This window comes from Hemitrygon akajei, chromosome 2 (assembly GCF_048418815.1).
Source record: "Hemitrygon akajei chromosome 2, sHemAka1.3, whole genome shotgun sequence".
NCBI lineage: Eukaryota > Metazoa > Chordata > Chondrichthyes > Myliobatiformes > Dasyatidae > Hemitrygon > Hemitrygon akajei.
The window spans coordinates 178,227,987-178,250,701 of NC_133125.1; the positions used below are offsets into that span (position 1 = coordinate 178,227,987).

At 43.4% G+C, this 22,715-nt stretch overlaps 1 protein-coding gene across 1 annotated transcript in view; it reads right to left on the reverse strand.

Moving 5' to 3' along the window:
- Positions 1-22,715, reverse strand: part of LOC140721468 (uncharacterized) — an 88,169-nt gene that overhangs the window by 27,209 nt on the left and 38,245 nt on the right. The window contains exon 10 of the mRNA XM_073036294.1: positions 14,351-14,449. Coding sequence (XP_072892395.1) covers positions 14,351-14,449 — 99 coding nt within the window. The remainder of the gene's footprint in view (positions 1-14,350; positions 14,450-22,715) is intronic.

Below are 22,715 nucleotides of genomic sequence, written 5' to 3' on the forward strand. Positions count from 1 at the left end.
CAAAAAGTCTGTCTTGGAGGAACCGTGTTGGCATCTGTACTGATGGTGCCCCTCGATGGCTCCATGAGAGGTTTCATTTCTCTTGTGAAAAAGAAAATCCTGATGGTGTCACAACACACTGCTTTCTTCACAGAGAGGTACTGATGTCAAAAACTCTTGGAGATGAAATGAAAAAGTTCTGGATGATGCTTCAGAAATGGTTGACTTTATTAAACAAAGACCAATTCACTTGAGAATGTTTTAAAAAGTGTGAAAGCCTGGACAAGGAGCACACCGATCTCCCCCACATACAGAAATCCGGGGGCTTAGCAGAGGAAGAGTTCTCAACAGGGTGTCTGAGCTGGAAGGTGAATTGCAGGAGTACTTGCAAGAAAATAGTAGGCCAGGTTTTACTGAGTGCTTTGACGATGAAGAATGTCTGCAGAAACTAGCTTACTTAGCAGACACTTTTCATCATATGAACCAGCTGAACAAGTCTCTGCAAGGTGCTGGAGGAAATGTTTTGACTTAAACTGAAAAAAATGTTGGATTTAAAAGGGACTGAATCTTTGGAAAAATCATGTTGCAAAAGGAAATCTTGAAATGTTTCCAAAGCTGCTTAGGCTTGAGAGTGAGTAAGGATCAGAAAGTCTGGAGTCTTATTGAAAGCCCCCTGGAAGAACTGCAGAACAAAACTGAACAATATTTTCCCCCCCTTTCAACACAAGTGTATGACTGGGTGAGGGATCCTTTCTCTGAATCTTCTGCTCAGCCTGAGAACTTGACTTTGAGAGAAGAGCAGGAACTTTGTGAGATGCCGTCTGATCGTGCACTCAAGATGGGATTTACTGACCTGCCCCTGGACAAGTTCTGGATTTCTGTGAAAGAAGAGTATCCTGCCATTCATAGGAAAGCAATGAACATTTTGCTGCAGTTTTCAACTTCTTACATGTGTCAGCAAGCTTTCTTTTGTTTAACAAGCACACAAGCAAGAATAGAGATCGTTTCATTCCAGTTGAGGGTGAAGTCTGTGTGTGCTTATCTCAAGTTTGACCCAGAATTGCGTATTGTCTGTAGTGAGATGCTGAAGATGTTCTATAGGTCAGTTGTGGAGAGCGTCCTCTTCTGCGTGGTGGCGTGTTGGGGAGGCAGCATTAAGAAGAGGGACGCCTCACGTCTTAATAAACTGGTAAGGAAGGCGGGCTCTGGCATGGGCAAAGTACTGGAGAGTTTAACATCGGTAGCAGAGCGAAGGGCGCTGAGTAGGCTACGGTCAATTATGGAAAACCCTGAACATCCTCTACATAGCACCATCCAGAGACAGAGAAGCAGTTTCAGCGACAGGTTGCTATCGATGCAATGCTCCTCAGACAGGATGAAGAGATCAATACTCCCCAATGCCATTCGGCTTTACAATTCAACCGCCAGGAGTAAGATATGTTAAAGTGCCGGGGTTAGGACTCAATGTATTTAAGTAAACTACTTAAGAACTTTTTAAAAGCTATTATTAATGCTTTTTGAGAGAGTGATTTAGATGCATATCATATTTTTACTGAGTTATGTATTGGTTGTAATTAGTTATGCTACAATAAGTGTATGGGACATTGGAAAAAAAATGTTGAATTTCCCCATGGGGATGAATAAAGTATCTATCTATCTATCTATCTATCTATCTATTTGTGCAGCAAAAAACAAACACAGGTTTCACGTGCTAGGCCTATATTTGAGCCTGATCATGTCACTTAGTAAGAAAATGTTTTTTCAAAGTCTTGTATTAAATTGTGTCATAGGCTATATTTTTATTCATATTGCATTGGCTTACAATTTTTAGTAAGTTTACTATTCAATGTAGTCAATAAATTTTGATGTTGTAAGTAGCATTAATTAAAATCAATTTACAACCTTTATTTCAATTAAATTTACTGAGCATTAAGTCAGTTTACTAACTTAAGTCAGTTATTTAACAGAAATTTGTTATGTTTGCCTTATGAAATTTTAAAATTCATGAGAAAGGGAAAGAAAGAGATTAATTTGAAGAATGGTAAACTAAGACTCCGGTGAGGCACGAGGCAAGATGGCAGCACAGCACTGAGCACTGACATATAACCCTCCTTTTTCACATTCTTTAGGGCTCATAGATGGTCCTATTACAAGGTTGAGTTGGAGAAAGATCTAATTAAAGACATGACCTCAAAAAAAGATCCAAATTCAACCAAGAAACGAGATACCAGCAGACGACACCAAGCTAGTGATTCATCCAAGGAAATAGCTATTCCAATTAAGCAAACAATGGCAACGGAGATGGAATCGCTGCAGGAAACGGTAGCCCACATGCTAAAGGAGTCTATGGAAAAGGCTCTCAACCCCATACAGAAGCATATGGCAGAGAATGGCAACATTCTCCGGTCGATAAAGGAACAAGTGGACATTCATACTAAAAAATTAGCACGGTCTTCAACAAAACAGACAACATTCAGGTTAGCTTACACAAGAATGAGAAAGTTACTAACTCCTGTCTTGCGGAGGTGACTAAGATATGGAAGAGGTTAAATGACTTGGTGGATAGAACCAGAAGAAACAATGTGTGGTTGGTTAACTTACCAACAGGCGCTGAGGGTGACGGTACAAGAGGCTACCTCCAGAAGATGCTGCCTAATTGGATTCCAGCGCTCAAGAATTCCCACAGCACTCCATTGGAGATCGATAGAGCACAAAGGATCTTTTCCAACAAAACCTCAAGACCGCAGACCATAGTCTTTAGGCTTCTACAGTACACCGACCGGAAGGCTATCCTGGAGGGCACGAGGAAACCCAAACCTACTCTCCCCGATGGCACCCAGCTGCAGTTCTTCCCCAACTACAGTCCCGACATGATGCAGGAATGGCAAGGATACAGGGAGATCCGCGCTACGCTTCGACAGAAGGGGATTGACTCATTCCTCTTATACCCAGTGATTTAGAGAGTGAATATCAAGGGCATGAAGATGTCGTTTAACTCAGCAGAGGAAGCGAAAGAAGCCCTGAAATCATCGGTGATGGGAGATATGGAAGAAGACCCTGGGCGAAGTCCACACGCCCCTCAGGAGGAGATGGAACTGCATTAAGAGCTCGGACCAGCCTGTATGCACAATCTAACAGGCACGGGCAAGTTAACACACTAGGTGTGAAATTTTCTGGTTATTCTTTTATTGGAAAGTCATTCGATGCATTTTTGGATTTCGTTAATTAGGGGCCAGTTTGTTTCTGAGTATTGCAGGTCAGAGTTTCAGGGTAATGGCTCAGTTAACTTGTTAGTACAAGGATAACATGGTAAGGTGATATAAGTCTGCCTAGAATGTACGTTTTATTTTTTACTTTCTAAGGTGATATTTAACACATCCAAATGTCATACCTCATCAAGAATGAAGCTGAAAACAGCAGTGTGTTCTGAATAACTTCAGTTGTACAAGTTCATTTCGGGTTATGTCTCCAGTAGAGTTGTTTATGTTCCTGGACATCACTGTCGTCATCGCTAAGCGACAGTCTCCCACAAGAGAGCCGTTGGGGTTTTGACTATGTGTTGTACTATATTTGAGACGGGAATGGTTTCAATTATATAGGTTAACGGATTTGACCAGGTATTTTTTTCTTGTTTCTTTTATATGATTGTTTATGAGAACCGCTTTGCCTTTCTAATGTGTTGGTGCTCGAGGGGGGAGGTTAATGTTCGGTGTCTGACATTGCTAAGTGACACTCACAGATGTTACAAAGTAAAGGGTTGCATGGGAGGGGGAAGGGGGGTGGGAAGGGGTAACTCAAGGGCTCCACCACCAACTTACAACAACAGATCCAGGGGAAGATGAGCAACACAGATAAATTAGAAAATCTTACTATTGTGTCATTTAATGTTAGGGGATTAAACTCTCCCTACAAGCCTTCAAAGGTTTTAGATTCCTTACGCAGAAAGAAAATAGATATCGCGATGTTACAGGAAATACATCTTAAACCTAATGACATTCCCAGGGTTCAAAACTGCTCTTATAAACCCGTTGTGGCATCAGCTGATGGTACTCGTACGAAGGGAGTTATGATGTTAATGAGACGTAGTGTTAATGTGTCAATTGAAAGGACTGACGCCGACAGTGAAGGACGTCTAGCTTTTCGCTGTACATCCATTCAGGATAAAAAAGTTTCATTCATTAGTCTCTATCCCCAACTATATTCGAGGCTGAATTTTGTCCCTCAATTACCTCACAATTACTGAAATTAAGTGACTACCAACTATATGCTGGTTCGGACATGAATGGTTTGGTCAACTATAACATCGATAAATCTTCAACTATATCAAGCTCTCAAGAATCTGCTTCCAAAGCACTGAAACTTTTTCTAATGGATTTAAATCTAACTGATGTGTGGAGGGTGCATAATCCATCTGCTAAAGACTATACCTTCTTCTCCACAAGACATAAAACTTTCTCTCACATAGATTACATTCTTATATCCTTCAGTTTGCTGACTTTGGTACACTCAATAGCATTTTCACCCAGGCATCTATCTGATCACAACCCAGTCATATCTACTTTAATTATGGCAGAATTAAAAATAAGATTACTAGGTAGAGGTTTAACTCCAAGCTTGTAAAATACGACAAATTTCTAACACAACTGAGAACAAAATAGACGGAATATATAAATTTAAATAAATAGTGTCTCGGATATGACAGTGATTTGGGCCTCCATCAATGGTTTCTTACGAAATAACGCAATATGGTTCAGTTCGCACCTACATAAAAGCCGGCTTCGAAAGATTTCCACCCTAGAAGAACAATGTAAGGTTTTGGAGAATGATCTCAAAAGGAGATACGCCATAACGAAAGAAAACGAGCTCAAAACAAAACAAGCAGAATTAAATGACTTATTAAGAGGCAGGGCAGAATATATGATCCATATAACCAAACATAAGTATTATGCAGAAGGCAGCAGACCGAGCCATCTTTTGGCACTAACGCTCAAACAACAGGAAGCTAAAAGGTCTATACCAGCAATTAGATGTGCTAAACGTGGAGTAGTATCTTCAACAGAGGAAATAGACGAGACATTCAAGAATTACTTTAAAGAATTGTATACAAGTGGCTCAGTTCCTTCTGAGAATGATTTCACAGATTTTTTTAGTGGATTAGACCTCCCTACGTTGTCATTAGAGGACACCAAAACTCTAGACTCTCCTACTACACTGGATGAGCTACTTAAAGCAGTCAAAGCTACAAATAAAGGCCGTACGCCAGGTAAAGACGGCATACCTGTGGAACTTTACCGAGCACTTTGGGATATTCTTGGACCAATATGGTTAGAAACATTAAATTATGCTATTGGAAATGGCCCTTTCCATAGAGATCTAAACACAGCCCTGATCACAGTTATAACTAAGCCCGGTAAGAACCTCTTGGAGTGTGCCAATTACCATCCAATCTCCTTGATAAATGCTGACCTCAAGATATTTTCCAAAGTCTTAGCCAGTAGATCAAACAGACAGCAGTTGGGAAAATAATTAGCTCAGATCAAATGGGCTTTATCAGGGGATATTTGATAATATTCGCTGGCTCTTACACATACTGAGTGCAACACATAAAATCCCGCCTGCCTGGGGCCTGATATTTCTTGTTGCTGAAAAAGCTTTCCATCGCCTTGAATGGCCGTATCTTTGGAAAGTTCAAAAAGAATTTAAGTTCGGCAATAAATTTATCAATATGACTCAAACACTGTATGCTAATCCTTCAGCCTGGGTGTGTATGGGAGGAAGTTTCTCAGAGTTATTTGACATAGGATGAGGCACACGACAGGGTGACCCTCTGTCTCCTTTAATTTTTACTATATCTATTGAACCACTTGCACATTTAATTAGAAACTCTCCTCAGATCTCTCCTATTACAATAGGTACAACATCACATTCGATATCACTTTACGCAGATAATACACAGGTTTATATGGCAAATGTTCAACAAACTCTCCCCTATGTTTGAAAAACACTGGAGCAATTTGGATTTCCTTCAGGATACAAAGTTAATTTGTCAAAATCAGCACTGATGCTGATTAATACAGATAAAAGTAAGGTGTCTCTCCCTCCCCAGATTAAGGTTACAAAAGAGGTCCTCTGCTTGGGTATTAAAATTAATACTTCCCTATCGTCTGTGGCTAAAACAAATTACTCTTTAATTTTGAAAAAATAGAAGAAGATATTAATAGATGGAGACACCTGCCAGCATCAGTCCCAGCCCGTATATCGGTCATTAAAATGAACATCTTACCCCGCATTAATTTTATCAGCTCAATGATCCCACTTGCACCTCCAGCAGGATATTGGCAAAAACTGGACTCCTTACTACGATGCTATGTTTGGAATGGTAAACGACCCAATATAAAGTGGTCAGCTCTACAATTCAGAAAGTCGGATGGAGGATTGGCATGTCCAAACTTTAAACTGTATCACTGGGCATTTGTACTAAAATGTCTTAGCTATTGGATGGAGGAGGATAAAGTTTCGTCATGGAAAAATACAGAACAAGAGCTAATAGCACCAATAAGGTTGAAGGACTTTCTCCTTATAGGTATGTCTACTGAAAAATGTGATTTGTATTACGGTCCAATTTTAACCCATATACTACAAGTGTTTACAGCATCAGAAAAATTCCTAAAATTTAAAAACGTATGGTGCAAATCATCTCCATTGTGGAACAATAATCATTTTCTATCTGAGGGGAACCATTCACTAACAGAACTTGGGAGGATAAAGGTATTACTACTCTTCAAGATATTAATGCAACAAGTACTATCCTTAGCTTTCAAGAACTGGTATCTCGATATAACATTGATAAACACTCTCTTTTCTTCTACTTCAGAGTAAGATCAGCTTGTAAAGCCTACGGGGTTCCCTGGGGTCAGATTTAAAGGAACAACATTGTTGGATACAGAGTGCTCCAAGACAGACAGTGTCATATATCTATGATAAATTAAACTCCCAGAATTATATGCCCATATCAGGAATGAAAGCCTGCGATAGGGACATATCTGAATTGGGACAAGACTTAGACTGGGATGCAATTTGGGATAATGCTGCCGGTGCTTCGAAAAACCCAAATCATCGGTATATACACTTGAAATTTTGTCATAGAGCATATCTAACAACGAGAATTAGACATCAAATGGGACTGGTTCCTGACCCATATTGCTCATTTTGCCCCCCACGGAACTGTTAGCTCTTTTGTATATGTTGTGTGGGAATATCCAGGTTTGGTTTGTGAGGGAAGGTTATCGGTACTCTTACAGAACTAATGGGGGTACAATTACCAATGGACCCCGCTGTACATCTTCTAAATGATGACTCCCACCTTTCACTTAAGGAAAAAATCACGCAAAATCAGGCTGGCAGGCCTGACTGCAGCTAAGAAGATCGTAGTCCAGCGTTGGAAACCTCCTCATGATATTTCATATACTTACTGGCTTCAGAGCTTTTTGGACATTTTGTATCTGGAATTATCATCAGCAAAAGTAAATGATGCACGACCAAACACAATCTTATTGTGGACAAATTTGATATCTAACTTAAAAGATCTTCTGTTAAAATAGGAATGCTCTGTCTGTGTATGCACTGCTATTCAGTTGGTTGGTGGAGGGGAGAGGGGTGTGGGGGGGTGGGAATGAAGGTTGGGGGTGGCTGGGTTATACAGTCAAAATGTAATTGGCAACTGTTTGTATTGAATGTAATTTCTTGGTGTTGCAATAAATATCAGTGATAAAAAAAGAATGGTAAGCTAAGCTTAACTGCCTGTTTTTTTCAAGAACATTTGGCTAAAAATTCATTCTCTACTCAAAAGAGCATTGGCAATTACTTTTGGATTATTATATCTAGAACTTACTGATCACACTAATGTCCCATGAGCTGTATTTATAATAATTTTTATCAGGAGATCCCTGAGACCTGAAAATTAATTCAGGGATTCCTTCAGAGCAACAAGTTTGAGAAAGGCTGGTCTAGCCTGTGTGTGTTTGGAAGTTAAGCACTTGTGTGCCAAAGTGAGTATACCTCTTAGTTAAGATAAGATGTATTTATTGATATTTTTGATGTTGTGTACAAGGTACAGGTTGGTGGAATTCAAATATTGTTTGTATTTTTTTTTAGAATTGCCACTACTGTATTGGTTTTGTATATTTTATTTTATTTATTTTCATACTGCATACGTAACTAGTTGACACACAAGTGTGTGGACCGAAGTTAAGCTTTTGGTAGTTCCTTTCTGCATTAAAATATCTCAAACAGATGAAGGAATTAAAGACTTGAAAAAGTATTTGTTGTTCTGAGTGTGTATTCTTCCCAGGCTGCAAAATTTGGTAGCAGCAGTGGGGTAATTCCAAGCCAATTTAGAGGGTTTTTGATGTTTGTATGCAGTACAATATACAATACATAATAGGGTAGTGGTGAAGGACAGGACAGTTGTTCCCGTGAAACGTTGTCACGTGGAGACCATGGTAGAGTCTTGATGCCGGGTTGGGACATCAGGGACTGAAGCCAGGATGTAGAACTGTGACGGTGATCCAGAGCAACTGCGGCCGTGAAGTCATCGTGTTTTCTGCAGGAGATGTCAGCAACCCCTATTCCAGGCTTGTCACAGAGACCCTTTAAGGACTTGAGTTTTCATAATGTTACATTCAGAGGATGAGCAAACTGAACCTGATTTCAATGAACAAATTAGAGAGATGCATGGTCGACACGAGGAAACCATGGCAACTGTTGATAAATTAAGCAGAATTTCCTATGCATACATTCCAAGGGAAAGACACATCGCTCCATTTACGGGGGATGCTGAGAAAGATGGGAGGTCTGATCTAATTGTGGCTTTCTAGAATTCAGGGATCCTGTTAAAACTGAACAACCTGTCCCATGCATTGTAGGCATGAACATTATAAGCCAATGTAGACAACTTGTCTACGCAGGATTTGACACGACTCTAGAAGGAAAGTTGGATTCTGGCTGGAGAGATGATTTCCAGAAAGAGCAGATGTGAACTACTGAATAGAAAGCTGTCGTCCGAGTATCAGGAAAAGATACTGAGCACATACCTGCTGAATCTGTAGTTACCATTGTGGCTAGGAAGGCCACTGGAGATGCTGGGTGTGACCATATGATGTCACCTGAGCTACTTCACACCCCTCTACTGGGTGGTCTTGTAGTTATTCCCATGCTCGTTGACTCTCGTAGTCGTACAGTACCAGTACAGGTTTTAAACCTCTCTCAAGAGGATGTATGGCTCTCACAAAGACCCGGCTGGGTATACTGTCAAAGTTAGAGTGTGTAGATAGTGATCAGCAATGTGCTGTAAGATTTCAGCGGATCTCAGCTGGCATTGAACAAGTGACTGTTGGTGTAAAGGAGGAGGGTAGTAACCACAAGTTAAAGTCAATTCTAGACAAGCTCGACATTGGGGTAGTGAAGAACAACAAGCTCAGCTAAGAGCTTTCCTGGCTAAGTACCTGGATATCTTTGCAATCGAAGACGAAGACGTCCCCCCATGAAATCATTTCTTGCTTCTCGGCCGCTCGAAGTTGTTGTTGTAGATTTCACTGTGCCTGAACCGACAGCTGATGGACGTGAGAATGTCTGAGTAGTCACAGACCTTTTTACAAAATTCACCCAAGCATTCCCAGCTCGGGATCAAAAGGCGGATACCACAGCAAAGGTGCTCTTGAGCGAATGGTTTATGAAGTACGGTGTTCCTGAGAGGTTGCATTCTGACCACTGTGGAACCTTTGGAGGGAGGGCCTATCAGGAGGGTGAACAGGGTGGACATCAGGCCCTGTGAGAACCTTCCCACCCCAGCTCCTCAAAGGAGACTATAAACTCATGTTCCCGGGACATGAATCAGATTCTGAGGATTTAGAGAATGATGTGATATTGGTAGAAGATGTGTCAGAACAGGGTGTACAGAATCTTGACTCCAGCCTTGACAGCATATCTTCTGGAACTGTAAGAATGTCTGGAACTGAGACTGTAGCGCCTGTGACTGATGATACAGGGTCAGATGTTGGTGGCCCTCCTGTTGTCGTATCCCACAGGAGTGAAAGAGTAAATGCTGGACAGCACTCTAACCCACATCACGAACCAAGGTCAGTCCGAGATGTGGCCTCCATAAGTCCTGCAGCAGTGTCACAGATACTGGCCGGTCGAGGTTCAGTTCCACTCAGAGAAGCAGTAAAAGAGGTTAAAAATACCTTTGCACTGAGCGAGTAATCAAGGATGCTTACCTGTTTGCAGGGGAGAATGTAACCAGGTGACTGTTGAATATTATTTTTTATTGTTAAAAGTGTATTTGTGCATTCACCCTGGTAACGCTAAAATAGCTGCCTGTGCCTTTAAGAGAAAACAGTGACGTCATTATACACATGTGGAACAGAAAGAAGAGTTAAAATGTTCTGCAAAGACAAACATCGAGTGCTGGGTGCTGCTTTTCCCAGATTTTTGTGAGTAAGGTATCGGCACAGGATGGTGTGGTTATGCGAAGTACCATGAGTGAGGAGAATTTGTTTCAGGGTCCAGCCTGTACGTGTTTGGAAGTTAAGCAGGTGTGTGCCAAAGTGAGTGTACCTCTCAGTTAAGGTGAGATGTAATTATTCATATTTTTGATGTTGTCTACAATAATTCAAGGTTGGTGGGATTCTAATGTTTGTATTGTTTTTTTAGAATTGCCACTACCATATTGGTTTTGTATATTATGTTTAATTTATTTTCATACTGCATACGTAACTAGTTGACACACAAGTGTGTGGACCAAAGTTAAGCTGAGATTGTAACAGCAGGAACTGTGCATTTCTTTAAATTCATTTTTTTTAAATTTTGATGCCCTCTTTCTGCATTAAAATATCTGAAACAGATGAAGGAATTAGAGAGTGTGTATTTTTCCGAGGCTACAAAATAAATCACTCTTGGGCTCCTGTTGACCTACATTCCACCTCATTTGTTTCTGTCCACCCTGATGCACACCAACATCCCCTTAGGCCCCCTTATGATGGCCCATTCTGTGTTTTGGAATGGAGGGAAAAGACTTTCATCATTGATAAGAGGGATAAACCTGAACATATTTCAGAAGATCGCCTTAAACCAGCCCACCGAGATTTGGAGTATTCCACTGCCATGCCCCTGCCATCACCTCTGGACGAGCACAGGACCCGAGCCGGGCTGCTGATCCGAGCTTCAGACAGGCTCACAATGCTGGTTTTAGTTAATCCCAGAGGGGCCTGTGTAGGGTAACGTGATTGGCAGAAATGTACATAATTCAGAACCATCGACACTGAGTTGGGGTTTCACTTTAAGAGGCTGGTCGGATGAGATGACATTATTATGTAAAGAGTTCTAGCGTGTTTTTGTATGTTGGTTTGGGAGTTCAATAAAATGTGTTACGGGTTTCATTAAACTTAAAATGCCTCACTTCATTTTATTTGTGAAAACCTACATTAATCCCTCATCTGAGTGTCTGCTGTGGTGGAGCCTCCATCTGCACTCCCTCAAATGAGAGATGCAAGTGTGGGTGTGTCCTCAGTGAAAAATGGCTTTAAACGCCCATCGTCAGATCTGGCTGTACCCTATTCAGCATCATCAGGTCCTGCTCTCCTTCACCAATTGTTTATTCAAAGACTATGCAGAAATGCAAAGAGAACCCCTAATTCACCACTGTTTCCACAATTCACCATGCTGAAATATTCTAACAATGTGCACTGAACCCATGAATGGCTGGGATTCAGACTGTACAACTGTCCCTGTAGTTTCCCCACTTCCCTTTGCCCACTGGACTAACCCTCCCAAATGTCCCTCGATGCTCTGGTGTTGAAATTGTATTGACCATAAGACCATGAGACAAGGGAGCAGAAGTCAGCCATTCGGCCCATCAAGTCTGCTCTGCCATTTTATCATGAGCTGATCCATTCTCCCATTTAGTCCCACTCCCCCGCCTTCTCACCATAACCTTTGATGCCCTGACTACTCAGATACCTATCAATCTCTGCCTTAAATACACCCAATGACTTGGCCTCCACTGCCGCCCGTGGCAACAAACTCCAGACTCACCACCCTCTGGCTAAAAAAATTTCTTCGCAACTCTGTTCTGAATGGGCACCCTTCTGTCCTCAAGTCATGCCCTCTCGAACTAGACTCCCCCACCATGAGAAAAAAAAACTTTGCCACATCCACTCTGTCCATGCCTTTTAACATTTGAAATGTTTCTATGAGGTCCCCCCTCATTCTTCTAAACTCCAAGGAGTACAGTCCAAGAGCAGTCAAACATTCCTCATTTGTTAACCCTCTCATTCCTGGAATCATCCTAGTTAATCTTCTCTGAACACTCTCCAACATCAGCACATCCTTTCTTAAATAAGCAGCCCAAAACTGCACACAGTACTCCAAGTGAGGACTTATCAGTGCCTTATAGAGCTTCAACATCACATTCCTGCACTTATATTCTATTCCTCTAGAAATGAATGCCAACATTGCATTTGCCTTCTTCACCACTGACTCAACCTAGAGGTTAACCTTAAGGGTATCCTGCACGAGGACTCCCAAGTCCCATTGCATCGCAGAACTTTGAATTCTCTCCCCATTTAAATAATAATCTGTTTGTTTATTTCTTCTACCAAAGTGCATGACCAAACACTTTCCAACATTGTATTTCATTTGTCACTTCTTTGCCCATTCTCCCAATCTATCCAAGTCTCTCTGCAGACTCTGTTTCCTCAGCACTACCGGCCCCTCCACCTATCTTTGTATCCATTGAGTCTGTATTCCATCCATTTCTTTTTCATGATAAACCCTCCTTCTGTTAGATCCTGTTCATCACCAACCTCCTCTCCTGGTTCCAATGTTAATGCCATTGCTAATAGTTCCCTCTCCTCAGGTATTGAGGAGATATTGCTGATATTGTGATCAACTGGAAACTTCCGGAAGGTGTTCCTCAATTCAAGTTCAAATCATTGACATGAACCTTAAACAACAAGGGACCTGTTACTGAGCCCTGCTTAACTCACCACACATGGCCCTCCAGACACTGAAACTCCCATTGATCCTCACTGTTTGCTTCCTCCCTCTCAACCAATTTTTATTCCAACACCATCTTTTCCTGGATCCCATGGACATTTAGTTTCTTGAGTACGCCATGAGGAACTTTAACAAAACTTTGCTAAAATCCATGTCATGAGGAGGGGCTTTACCACTCTCTCACCTCCCCTTCATCAGGATTAATGAGCAACTTTCAAGTTACTGTCATTCAACCGTATACATGTATACCATCAAATGAGACCACTTTCCTCTGGATTAATGTTCACACCACAGTACATGTAACTCATGTGCATAACACAGAGTAATATCACCACAAATAAATTAACCAATAACAAGGTGCATATATAATACAACTGAAAAGTAAGCAGTATAACACTACTGGTGCTCCATACATGATGAGACCTGAAGTTTAATAGTTTTACAGCCTGGAGGGAAGAAACTGTTTCTTATCCTAACAGTTCTTGTCCTAATGCTACGGTATCTCCTGCCTGATGGTAGGGGATCAGAAAGATTACTGGATGGATGGGAGGGATCACTGACAATGCTAAGTGCCCCGTGTATGTAACACTCCTGATAAATATATCTACTGGGTGAGAGAGAGACCCCAGTGATCCTCTCAGCAACACTTCTGATCCTTTGTTGGGTTTGTCGTCAGATGCCTCGCAATTCCCGTACCAGACAGAGTTGCAGCCGGTCAGGACACTCTCGATTGGGGTCCTGTAAAAACTGGTTATCATGGGGGATGGGGGTGGGGGTTAGACACAATCTCAAGGAATGGAGATGCTGCTCTGCTTTCTTGCCCAAAGAGGTGGTGATGAGATCATCAATTTTGTGCACTCTCAGAAACTTGATGTTCTTAACTCTTTCCCTGGAGGAGCCACGTGTGTGCAGTGAGGAGTGGTCCCTCACTCCTCACCTCTACATCACGAGTCAAGGCACCTTTGACAACATTTGTTGTCAAATGTGTAACACAAATCTGTTGAGTCATTTTACCCTCAAGTACCATCTCTGATGCCAGGTTAGAGGTGACTCTGGAATCGTTCCAGCAGTGGTGTCACGGTGAAACACCACTCCACAACTGGGCAAAAATACAGGGAAATTTCATCCCACATGTCTCAGGGACATGTTTCGGCATGGACAAGAAGGGCCGAGATGGCCTGTTTCCGTGCTGTAATTGTTATATGGTTATATGGACCCAGACTGGGGGCGGGAGGTGTGATTTTTCTCTTAAAATTACACTTCAATCATCTCTCCAAGGAAATTGCAGTTAAACACAAGTGTAGACAATAGCACTTACCTGTCAACCAAAGAATCACAAATGAAATAAAAGCCACTAGAAGCAACACCACCATTGTGATTGACGCAGCAAATGTGACAGTGTCCTCGCTGTAAAAACCTGCAATTACAAATACATTCAAATCAGCAAACATGCAACAATACACCAGAAAAATGAGCAGGAGAGCTGCCAATTCTGTCCCAGTCCCACACAATCCCAAATTCCCCAATCTTTCAAATATTTATCCATCTCTTCTTTAAACACCTATCAGTTGCTTGTGTTGGGAAAAGCTACTCACCCCAGGAATGACCCTTATGGATCACTTTTGGACTATCTGCAGTCAGTGCAATTGTGTTTAAACAAGGGAACCAGAATTGTGCACAGTAGCAAGTGGACTCCCCAACACTCTGCACAACTGTAACAATACTTACCCATCTCTAAACTCCAAATCCCTCGCAATGAAGGTTAATGTGTCTCTCCTGTTCCTGATTACATGCCATACCAGATCTTTTGTGATTCCTTTACAAGAACATCTTGATCCCTCTGCAATTCACTCATTTACAATTCCTCTCCATTGACATTACAGTCTGATTCCTCTTACTCAAAGGCTCCATCTCACACTTTCCTCTATTCAACTCCATGCGCTGAGTTATCACCCACTCATTGAATCTATCAATATCCTATTGTACAGATGAAATTTCCTTATTGGAACTTGCTTTTCCTCCAGTTTTGATGAATTTCAATTTTTGTTCATGACATTATATTAATCAATAATTAGAAACTCTGCTCCCCAACGAGGATTGTATCACTGGTGCTTTTAGATATTCGCAATTTAGAGTCCATCAGCTCTGTCTTTAATAAAAAATAAAAAATGTTGGAAACACACAGCAGTTTGTGTAACAGCTGTGGAAGGTGAAATAGAGTTAATATTGCAGGTCCTAGACACTCTCGGAATAGACAATAGACAGTAGGTGCAGAAGTGGACAATTCGGCTCTTCGAGCCTGCACCGCCATTCTGAGATCATGGCTGATCAACTACAATCAATACCCGGTTCCTGCCTTGAATAGGGAGAATGACTTTAGATAGTCATTTGAGCAGTGACCTATCAGAGAGATCGGACGCTTGAGAAGACATAGTTCACTCCCGTTCGCCCATTGTGCAGAATATGCAGTGTCTCATGGCAGTTTGGTACTTTGGGCAGCGTCCAACCAGAATTCAGGATTGATTGGCATGAACGAATTAGAGTGAGGCAGTGGCTAGTGGAGCGGCCATCATTGGAGTGGTCAGAGTTAGAGTGGAGATTTTGAGGCTTTAGCTCTTCAAGGCTTCAGTCAAAGGCAAAAACAAAGCTGCAGGTACAGCAAACACGAGGAAATCTGCAGATGCTGGAAATTCAAACAACAACACACAAAATGCTGGTGGAACACAGCAGGCCAGGCAGCATCTATAGGGAGAAGCACTGTCGACGTTTCGGGCCAAGACCCTTCATCAGGACTAACCAAAAGGAAAGATAGCAAGAGATTTGAAAGTAGTGGGGGGAGGGGGAAATGCAAAATGATAGGAGAAGACCGGAGGGGGTGGGATGAAGCTAAGAGCTGGAAAGGTGATTGGCAAAAGTGATACAGAGCTGGAGAAGGGAAAGGATCATGGGACGGGAGGTCTCAGGAGAAAGAAAGTGGGGGGGAGCACCAGAGGGAGATGGAGAACAGGCAAACAACTAAATATGTCAGGGATGGGGTAAGAAGGGGAGGAGGGGCATTAACGGAAATTAGAGAAGTCAATGTTCATGCCATCAGGTTGGAGGCTACCCAGCCGGTATATAAGATGTTGTTCCTCCAACCTGAGTTAGGATTCATTTTGACAATAGAGAAGGCCATGGATAGACATATCAGAATGGGAATGGGATGTGGAATTAAAATGTGTGGCCACTGGGAGATCCTGCTTTTTCTGGCAGACCAAGCGTAGGTGTTCAGCGAAACTGTCTCCCAGTCTGCATCGGGTCTCACCAATATATAAAAGGCCACACCGGGAGCACCGGACGCAGTATACCACACCAGCCGACTCACAGGTGAAGTGTCGCCTCACCTGGAAGGACTGTCTGGGGCCCTGAATGGTGGTGAGGGAGGAAGTGTAAGGGCAGGTGTAGCACTTGTTCCGTTTACAAGGATAAGTGCCAGGAGGGAGATCGGTGGGAAGGGATGGGGGGGGGGGGTATGAGTGGACAAGGGAGTCGCGTAGGGAGCGATCCCTGCAAAAAGCAGAAAGGGGGGAGGGAAAAATGTGTTTGGTAGTGGGATCCCGTTGGAGGTGGCAGAAGTTACAGAGAATTATATGTTGGACCTGGATGCTGGTGGGGTGGTAGGTAAGGACAAGGGGAGCCCTATCCCAAGTGGGGTGGTGGGCAGATGGGTGAGGGCAGATGTGTGGGAAATGGGAGAGATGCGTTTGAGAGCAGAGTTGATGGCGGATGAAGGGAAGCCTCTTTGTTTAAAAAAGGAAGACATCTCCTTCGTCCTGGAATGAAAAGCCTCATCCTGAGAACTTATGTGGCGGAGACGAAGGAATTGTGAAAAGGGGATAGCGTTTTTGCAAGAGATAGGGTGGGAAGAGGAATAGTCCAGGTAATCTGCTGATAAGGGGGGAGCTGTTGTTGTCTGGCGTACTGACCTCTACCTGGCCGAGGTACAGCGACAACTCTCTGATATCTCCTCTTATTTACCCCTTGATCATGACCCCACTAAGGAGCACCAGGCCATTGACTCCTATACCATCACCAACCTTATCAGCTCTGGGGATCTCCCATCCACTGCCACCAACCTCATAGTTCCCACACCCCGCACTTCCCGTTTCTATCTCCTACCCAAGATCCACAAACCTGCCTGTCCAGGTAGACCTATTGTCTCAGCTTGCTCCTGCCCCACTGAACTCATTTCTGCATACCTTGACACTGTCTTATCCCCCCTTGTTCAATCTCTTCCCACCTCTGTTCGTGACACTTCTCATGCTTTGAATTTTTTCAATGATTTTAAGTTCCCTGGACCCCACCGTCTTATTTTCACCATGGACGTCCAGTCCCTATATACCTCCATCCCCCACCGAGATGGTCTCGAAGCTCTTCGGTCTTTTTTTGGATTCCAGACCTAACCAATTCCCCTCTACCACCACTCTCCTCCGTCTAGCGGAATTAGTTCTTACTCTCAATAATTTCTCCTTTGGCTCCTCCCACTTCCTCCAAACCAAGGGTGTAGCCATGTGCACCCGTATGGGTCCCAGTTATGCCTGCCTTTTTGTTGGCTTCGTGCAACAGTCCATGTTCCAAGTCTATACAGGTATCCATCCCCCTTTTCCTTTGCTACATCGATGACTGCATTGGTGCTGTCTCCTGCACGTGTGCTGAGCTCGTCGACTTCATTAACTTTGCCTCCAACTTTCACCCTGCCCTCAAATTTACCTGGTCCATTTCCGACACCTCCCTCCCCTTTTTTGATCTTTCTGTCTCCATCTCTCGAGACAGCCTATCTACTGATATCTACTATAAACCTACAGACTCTCACAGCTACCTGGACTATTGATCTTCCCACCCTGTCTCTTGCAAAAATGCTACCTCCTTCTCACAATTCCTCCGTCTCTGCCGCATCTGCTCTCAGGATGAGGCTTTTCATTCCAGGACGAAGGAAATGTCTTCCTTTTTTAAACAAAGGGGCTTCCCTTCATCCACCATCAACTCTGCTCTCAAACGCATCTCTCCCATTTCCCGCACATCTGCCTTCACCCCATCTGCCCACCACCCCACTCGGGATAGGGTTCCCCTTGTCCTTACCTACCACCCCACCAGCCTCCAGGTCCAATGTATAATTCTCCGTAACTTCCGCCACCTCCAACGGGATCCCACCACCAAACACATTTTTCCCTCCCCCCTTTCTGCTTTTCACAGGGATCGCTCCCTACGCGAGTCCCTTGTCCACTCATCCCCCCCCCATCCCTTCCCACCGATCTCCCTCCTGGCACTTATCCTTGTAAACGGAACAAGTGCTACACCTGCCCTTACACTTCCTCTCTCACCACCATTCAGGGCCTCAGACAGTCCTTCCAGGTGAGGCGACACTTCACCTGTGAGTCGGCTGGTGTGGGGATACTGCGTCTGGTGCTCCCGGTGTGGCCTTTTATATATTGGTGAGACCCGACGCAGACTGGGAGACCATTTCGCTGAACACCTACGCTCGGTTCACCAGAAAAAGCAGGATCTCCCAGTGGCCACGCATTTTAATTCCACATCCCATTCCCATTCTGATATGTCTATCCATGGCCTCCTCTTCTGTCAAAATGAATCCAAACTCAGGTTGGAGGAACAACACCTTATATACCGGCTGGGTAGCCTCCAACCTGATGGCATGAACATTGACTTCTCTAATTTCCGTTAATGCCCCTCCTCCCCTTCTTACCCCATCCCTGACTTATTTAGTTGTTTGCCTGTTCTCCATCTCCCTCTGGTGCTTCCCCCCCCCCCCCCTTTCTTTCTCCTGAGGCCTCCCGTCCCATGATCCTTTCCCTTCTCCAGCTCTGTATCACTTTCGCCAATCACCTTTCCAGCTCTTAGCTTCATCCCACCCCCTCCAGTCTTCTCCTATAATTTTGCATTTCCCCCTCCCCCCATTACTTTCAAATCTCTTACTATCTTTCCTTTCGGTTAGTCCTGACAAAGGGTCTTGGCCCGAAACGTCGACAGTGCTTCTCTTTATAGATGCTGCCTGGCCTGCTGTGTTCCAGCAGCATTTTGTGTGTGTTGCTGCAGGTAGAGTTTTCTTTCCCCCCCACATTTTGTTGTTTTTCCTTCTTTATGGTTGCTCAGTTAGGAGCAGTAGAGATTCCAGGCAGGATAGTGGAATGCTCCTCTTGTGGGATGTGGGAAGTCAGGGAGACCTCCAGTGTCCCTGACAACTACACCTGTGAGAAATGCTTCCAGCTACAACTTCTCACATGCTGTGTTAAGGATTTGGAGCTGGAACTGGAAGGACTCCGGATCATTCGGCAGGCTAAGGGGTTGATAGGTAGGACATACAGAGGAGTAGTTACACCCAAGGTGGAGAACACAGGAAATTGGGTGACAGTCAGGACAGGGAAAGGGATTAAACAACCAGTGCAGAGTACCACTGTGGCCATCCCCATCAACAACAGGTACACCACTTGGATACTGTTGGGGGGGATGACCTAGCAGAGGAAAGTCACAGCGGTCAGGTCTCTGGCACTAAGTCTGGCTCTGTAACTCAGGAGGGAAGTGGGAAGAAGGGGTGAACTGTGGTGACAGGGGATTCATTTGTTAGGGAACAGAAAGGAGGTTCTGTGGACAAGAATGACATTCCCAGATGTTATGATGCCTCCTGGGTGCCTGGGTCCAGGACATCTTGGATTAAGTCCTCAGCATTCTGAAGTGGGAGGGTGAACAGCCAGAAATTGTGGTCCGTGTAGGTAGGAGGAATGAAAAGGTTCTGCAAAGTGAGTTCAGGAGTTCAGCACTAAGCTGAAGGGCAAAACTTCCAGGGTTGTGATAATAGACAATAGGTGCAGGAGTAGGCCATTTGGCCCTTTGAGCCAGCACCACCATTCAATGTGATCATGGCTGATCATCCACAATCAGTACCGCATTCCTGCCTTCTCCCCATATCCCTTGACTCCGCTATCTTTAAGAGCTCTATCTAACTCTTTCTTGAAAGCATCCAGAGAATTGGCTTCTATTTCCTTCTGAGACAGAGCATTCCATAGATCCTCAACACTCTGGGTGAAAAAGTTTTTCCTTAACTCTGTTCTAAATGGCCTAACTCTTCTTCTTAAACTGTGGCCTCTGGTTCTGGACTTCCCTAACATCGGGAACATTTTTCCTGCCTCTAGCGTGTCCAATCCCTTAATCTTATATGTTTCAATCAGGTCCCCTCTCATCCATCTAAATTCCAGTGTATACAAGCCCAAACGCTCCAATCTTTCAACATATGACAGTCCCACCATCCCGGAAATTAACCTTGTGAACCTATGCTGCACTCCCTCAATAGCAAGAATGTCCTTCCTCAAATTTGGAGACAAAACTGAACACAATACTCCAGGTGTGGTCTCACCAGGGCCTTGTACAACTGCAGAAGGACTTCTTTGCTCCTATACTCAACTCCCCTTGTTATGAAGACCAACATGCCATTAGATTTCTTCACTGCCTGCTGTACCTGCATGCTTACTTTCAGTGACTGATGAACAAGGACACCTAGATCTTGTTGTACTTCCCCTTTTCCTAACTTGACACCATTCAGATAGTAATCTGCCTTCCTGTTCTTGCCACCAAAGTGGATAACCTCACATTTATCCACATTAAACTGCATCTGCCATGCATCTGCCCACTCACCCAACCTGGACAAGTCACCCTACATTCTCCTAACATCCTCCTCATATCTCACACTACTACCCAGCTTTGTGTCATCTACAAATTTGCTAATGTTACTTTTAATCCCTTCATCTAAATCATTAATGTGTATTGTAAATAGCTGCAGTCCCAGCACTGAGCCTTGCAGTACCCCACTAGTCACTGCCTGCCATTCTGAAAAGGACCCGTTAATCCCTACTCTTTGTTACATGTCTGCCAACCAATTTTCTATCCATGTGAGTACCCTACCCCCAATACCATGTACTTTAATTTTGCTCACTAATCTCCTATGTGGGACTTTATCAAAGGCTTTCTGAAAGTCCAGGTACACTACATCCACTGGCTCTCCCTCATCCATTTTCATAGTTACGTCCTCAAAAAATTCCAGAAGATTAGTCAAGCATGATTTCGCCTTCGTAAATCCATGCTCACTCAGACCGATCCTGTTACTGCTATCCAAATGTGCCGTTATTTCATCTTTTATAATTGACTCCAGCATCTTCCCCACCACTGATGTCAAGATTGCTAATGAAGACAGAAATAGGAAGATTATACAGTTTAACACATGGCTAAGGAGTTGGTGTAGGAGGGAGGGCAACAGATTCTTGGAACATTGGGCTCTCTTCCATGGAAAATAGAACCTGTACAGAAGTCACAGTTTGCACCTGGACTGGAGGGAGACTAATATCCGAGTAGGAAGGTTTGCAAGTGCTGCACGGGGTTGGGGAGGAGTTGTTGAACTGGAGTTGCATCTGGATGGGAACCAGAGTGTCAGAACAGATAGTGGAGAGATTGTGGGGATAGACGGGAATCAGAAGGTTGAGCATGGAGTGACTGATGTCCTGAACTGTGTATATTTCAATGTAAGAAGTATCATAGGAAAGGCAGATGAGCTCACAGCATGGATCAACACCTGGGAATATGATATTGTAGCCATTAGGGAGACTTGGTTGCAGGAGGGGCAGGACTGGCAGCTCAATATTCTGGGGTTCCATTGTTTTAGACACAACAGAGCGGGAGGGATTAAAGGAGGAGGGGATATTTTACTATTCAAGGATAATATCCTGGCAGTGTTCAGCCAGGCCAGACTGGAGAACTCATCTAGTGAGGTATTATGATGGAACTGAGGAATAAGAAAAGTGTGAACACGTTAATGGGGCACATTACAGATTATACGGAAATCCATGGGATTTAGAAGAACAAATTTATGGAGAGATCGCAGACTGTTGCAAGAAATATAAGGTTGTTACAGTTGCTGATTTTAGCTTCCAATATATTGACTTGAACTCCCATAGTGTCAAAGATCCATACTGGATAGAGTTTGTCAAATGTGTTCAGGAAATTTTCTTTATCAGTATTAGAAGTCCCAATGAAAGAGTGTGTGATACTTGATCTGCTGTTAGGGAATGAGATAGGAAAGGTGACAGAAGTGTGTGTAGGAGAACACTTTGCATCTTGTAATCGCAATGTCATTAGTTTTGAAGAAAATATGCAGAAAGATAGGTCTGGTCTGCAGGTTAAGTTTCTAAACTGGAGAAAGGCCAATTTTGACGGTGTAGGAGAAGATCTAGTAAGTGTGGATAAGGACAGGATGTTTTCTGGCAAATGTGCAGTTGGTAAGTGGGAGGCCTTCAAAAATAATATTTTGAGAATACAGAGCTTGCGTGTGTCTGTCTGAATAAAAGGTAAAGACAAGAGGTGTGGGGAACTTTGGTTTCCAGGAGATATTGAGGCCTTGTTTAAGAAAAAGAAAGAGGTACATTGCAGGTACAGGCAAGTAAGAACAAATGAGGTGCTTATGGAGTATAAGAAATGAGAGAACAGTTAAGAAAGAAATCAGGAGGGCAAAAAGAAGGCTTGAGGTTGCTTTAGCAGATGAGGGGAAGGAGAATCCCGAGGGACTCTACAGATATGCTAAGAGCAAAAGGATTTCAAGTGACAAAATCGGTCCTCTGGAAGATCAGAATGGTAATACATGCATG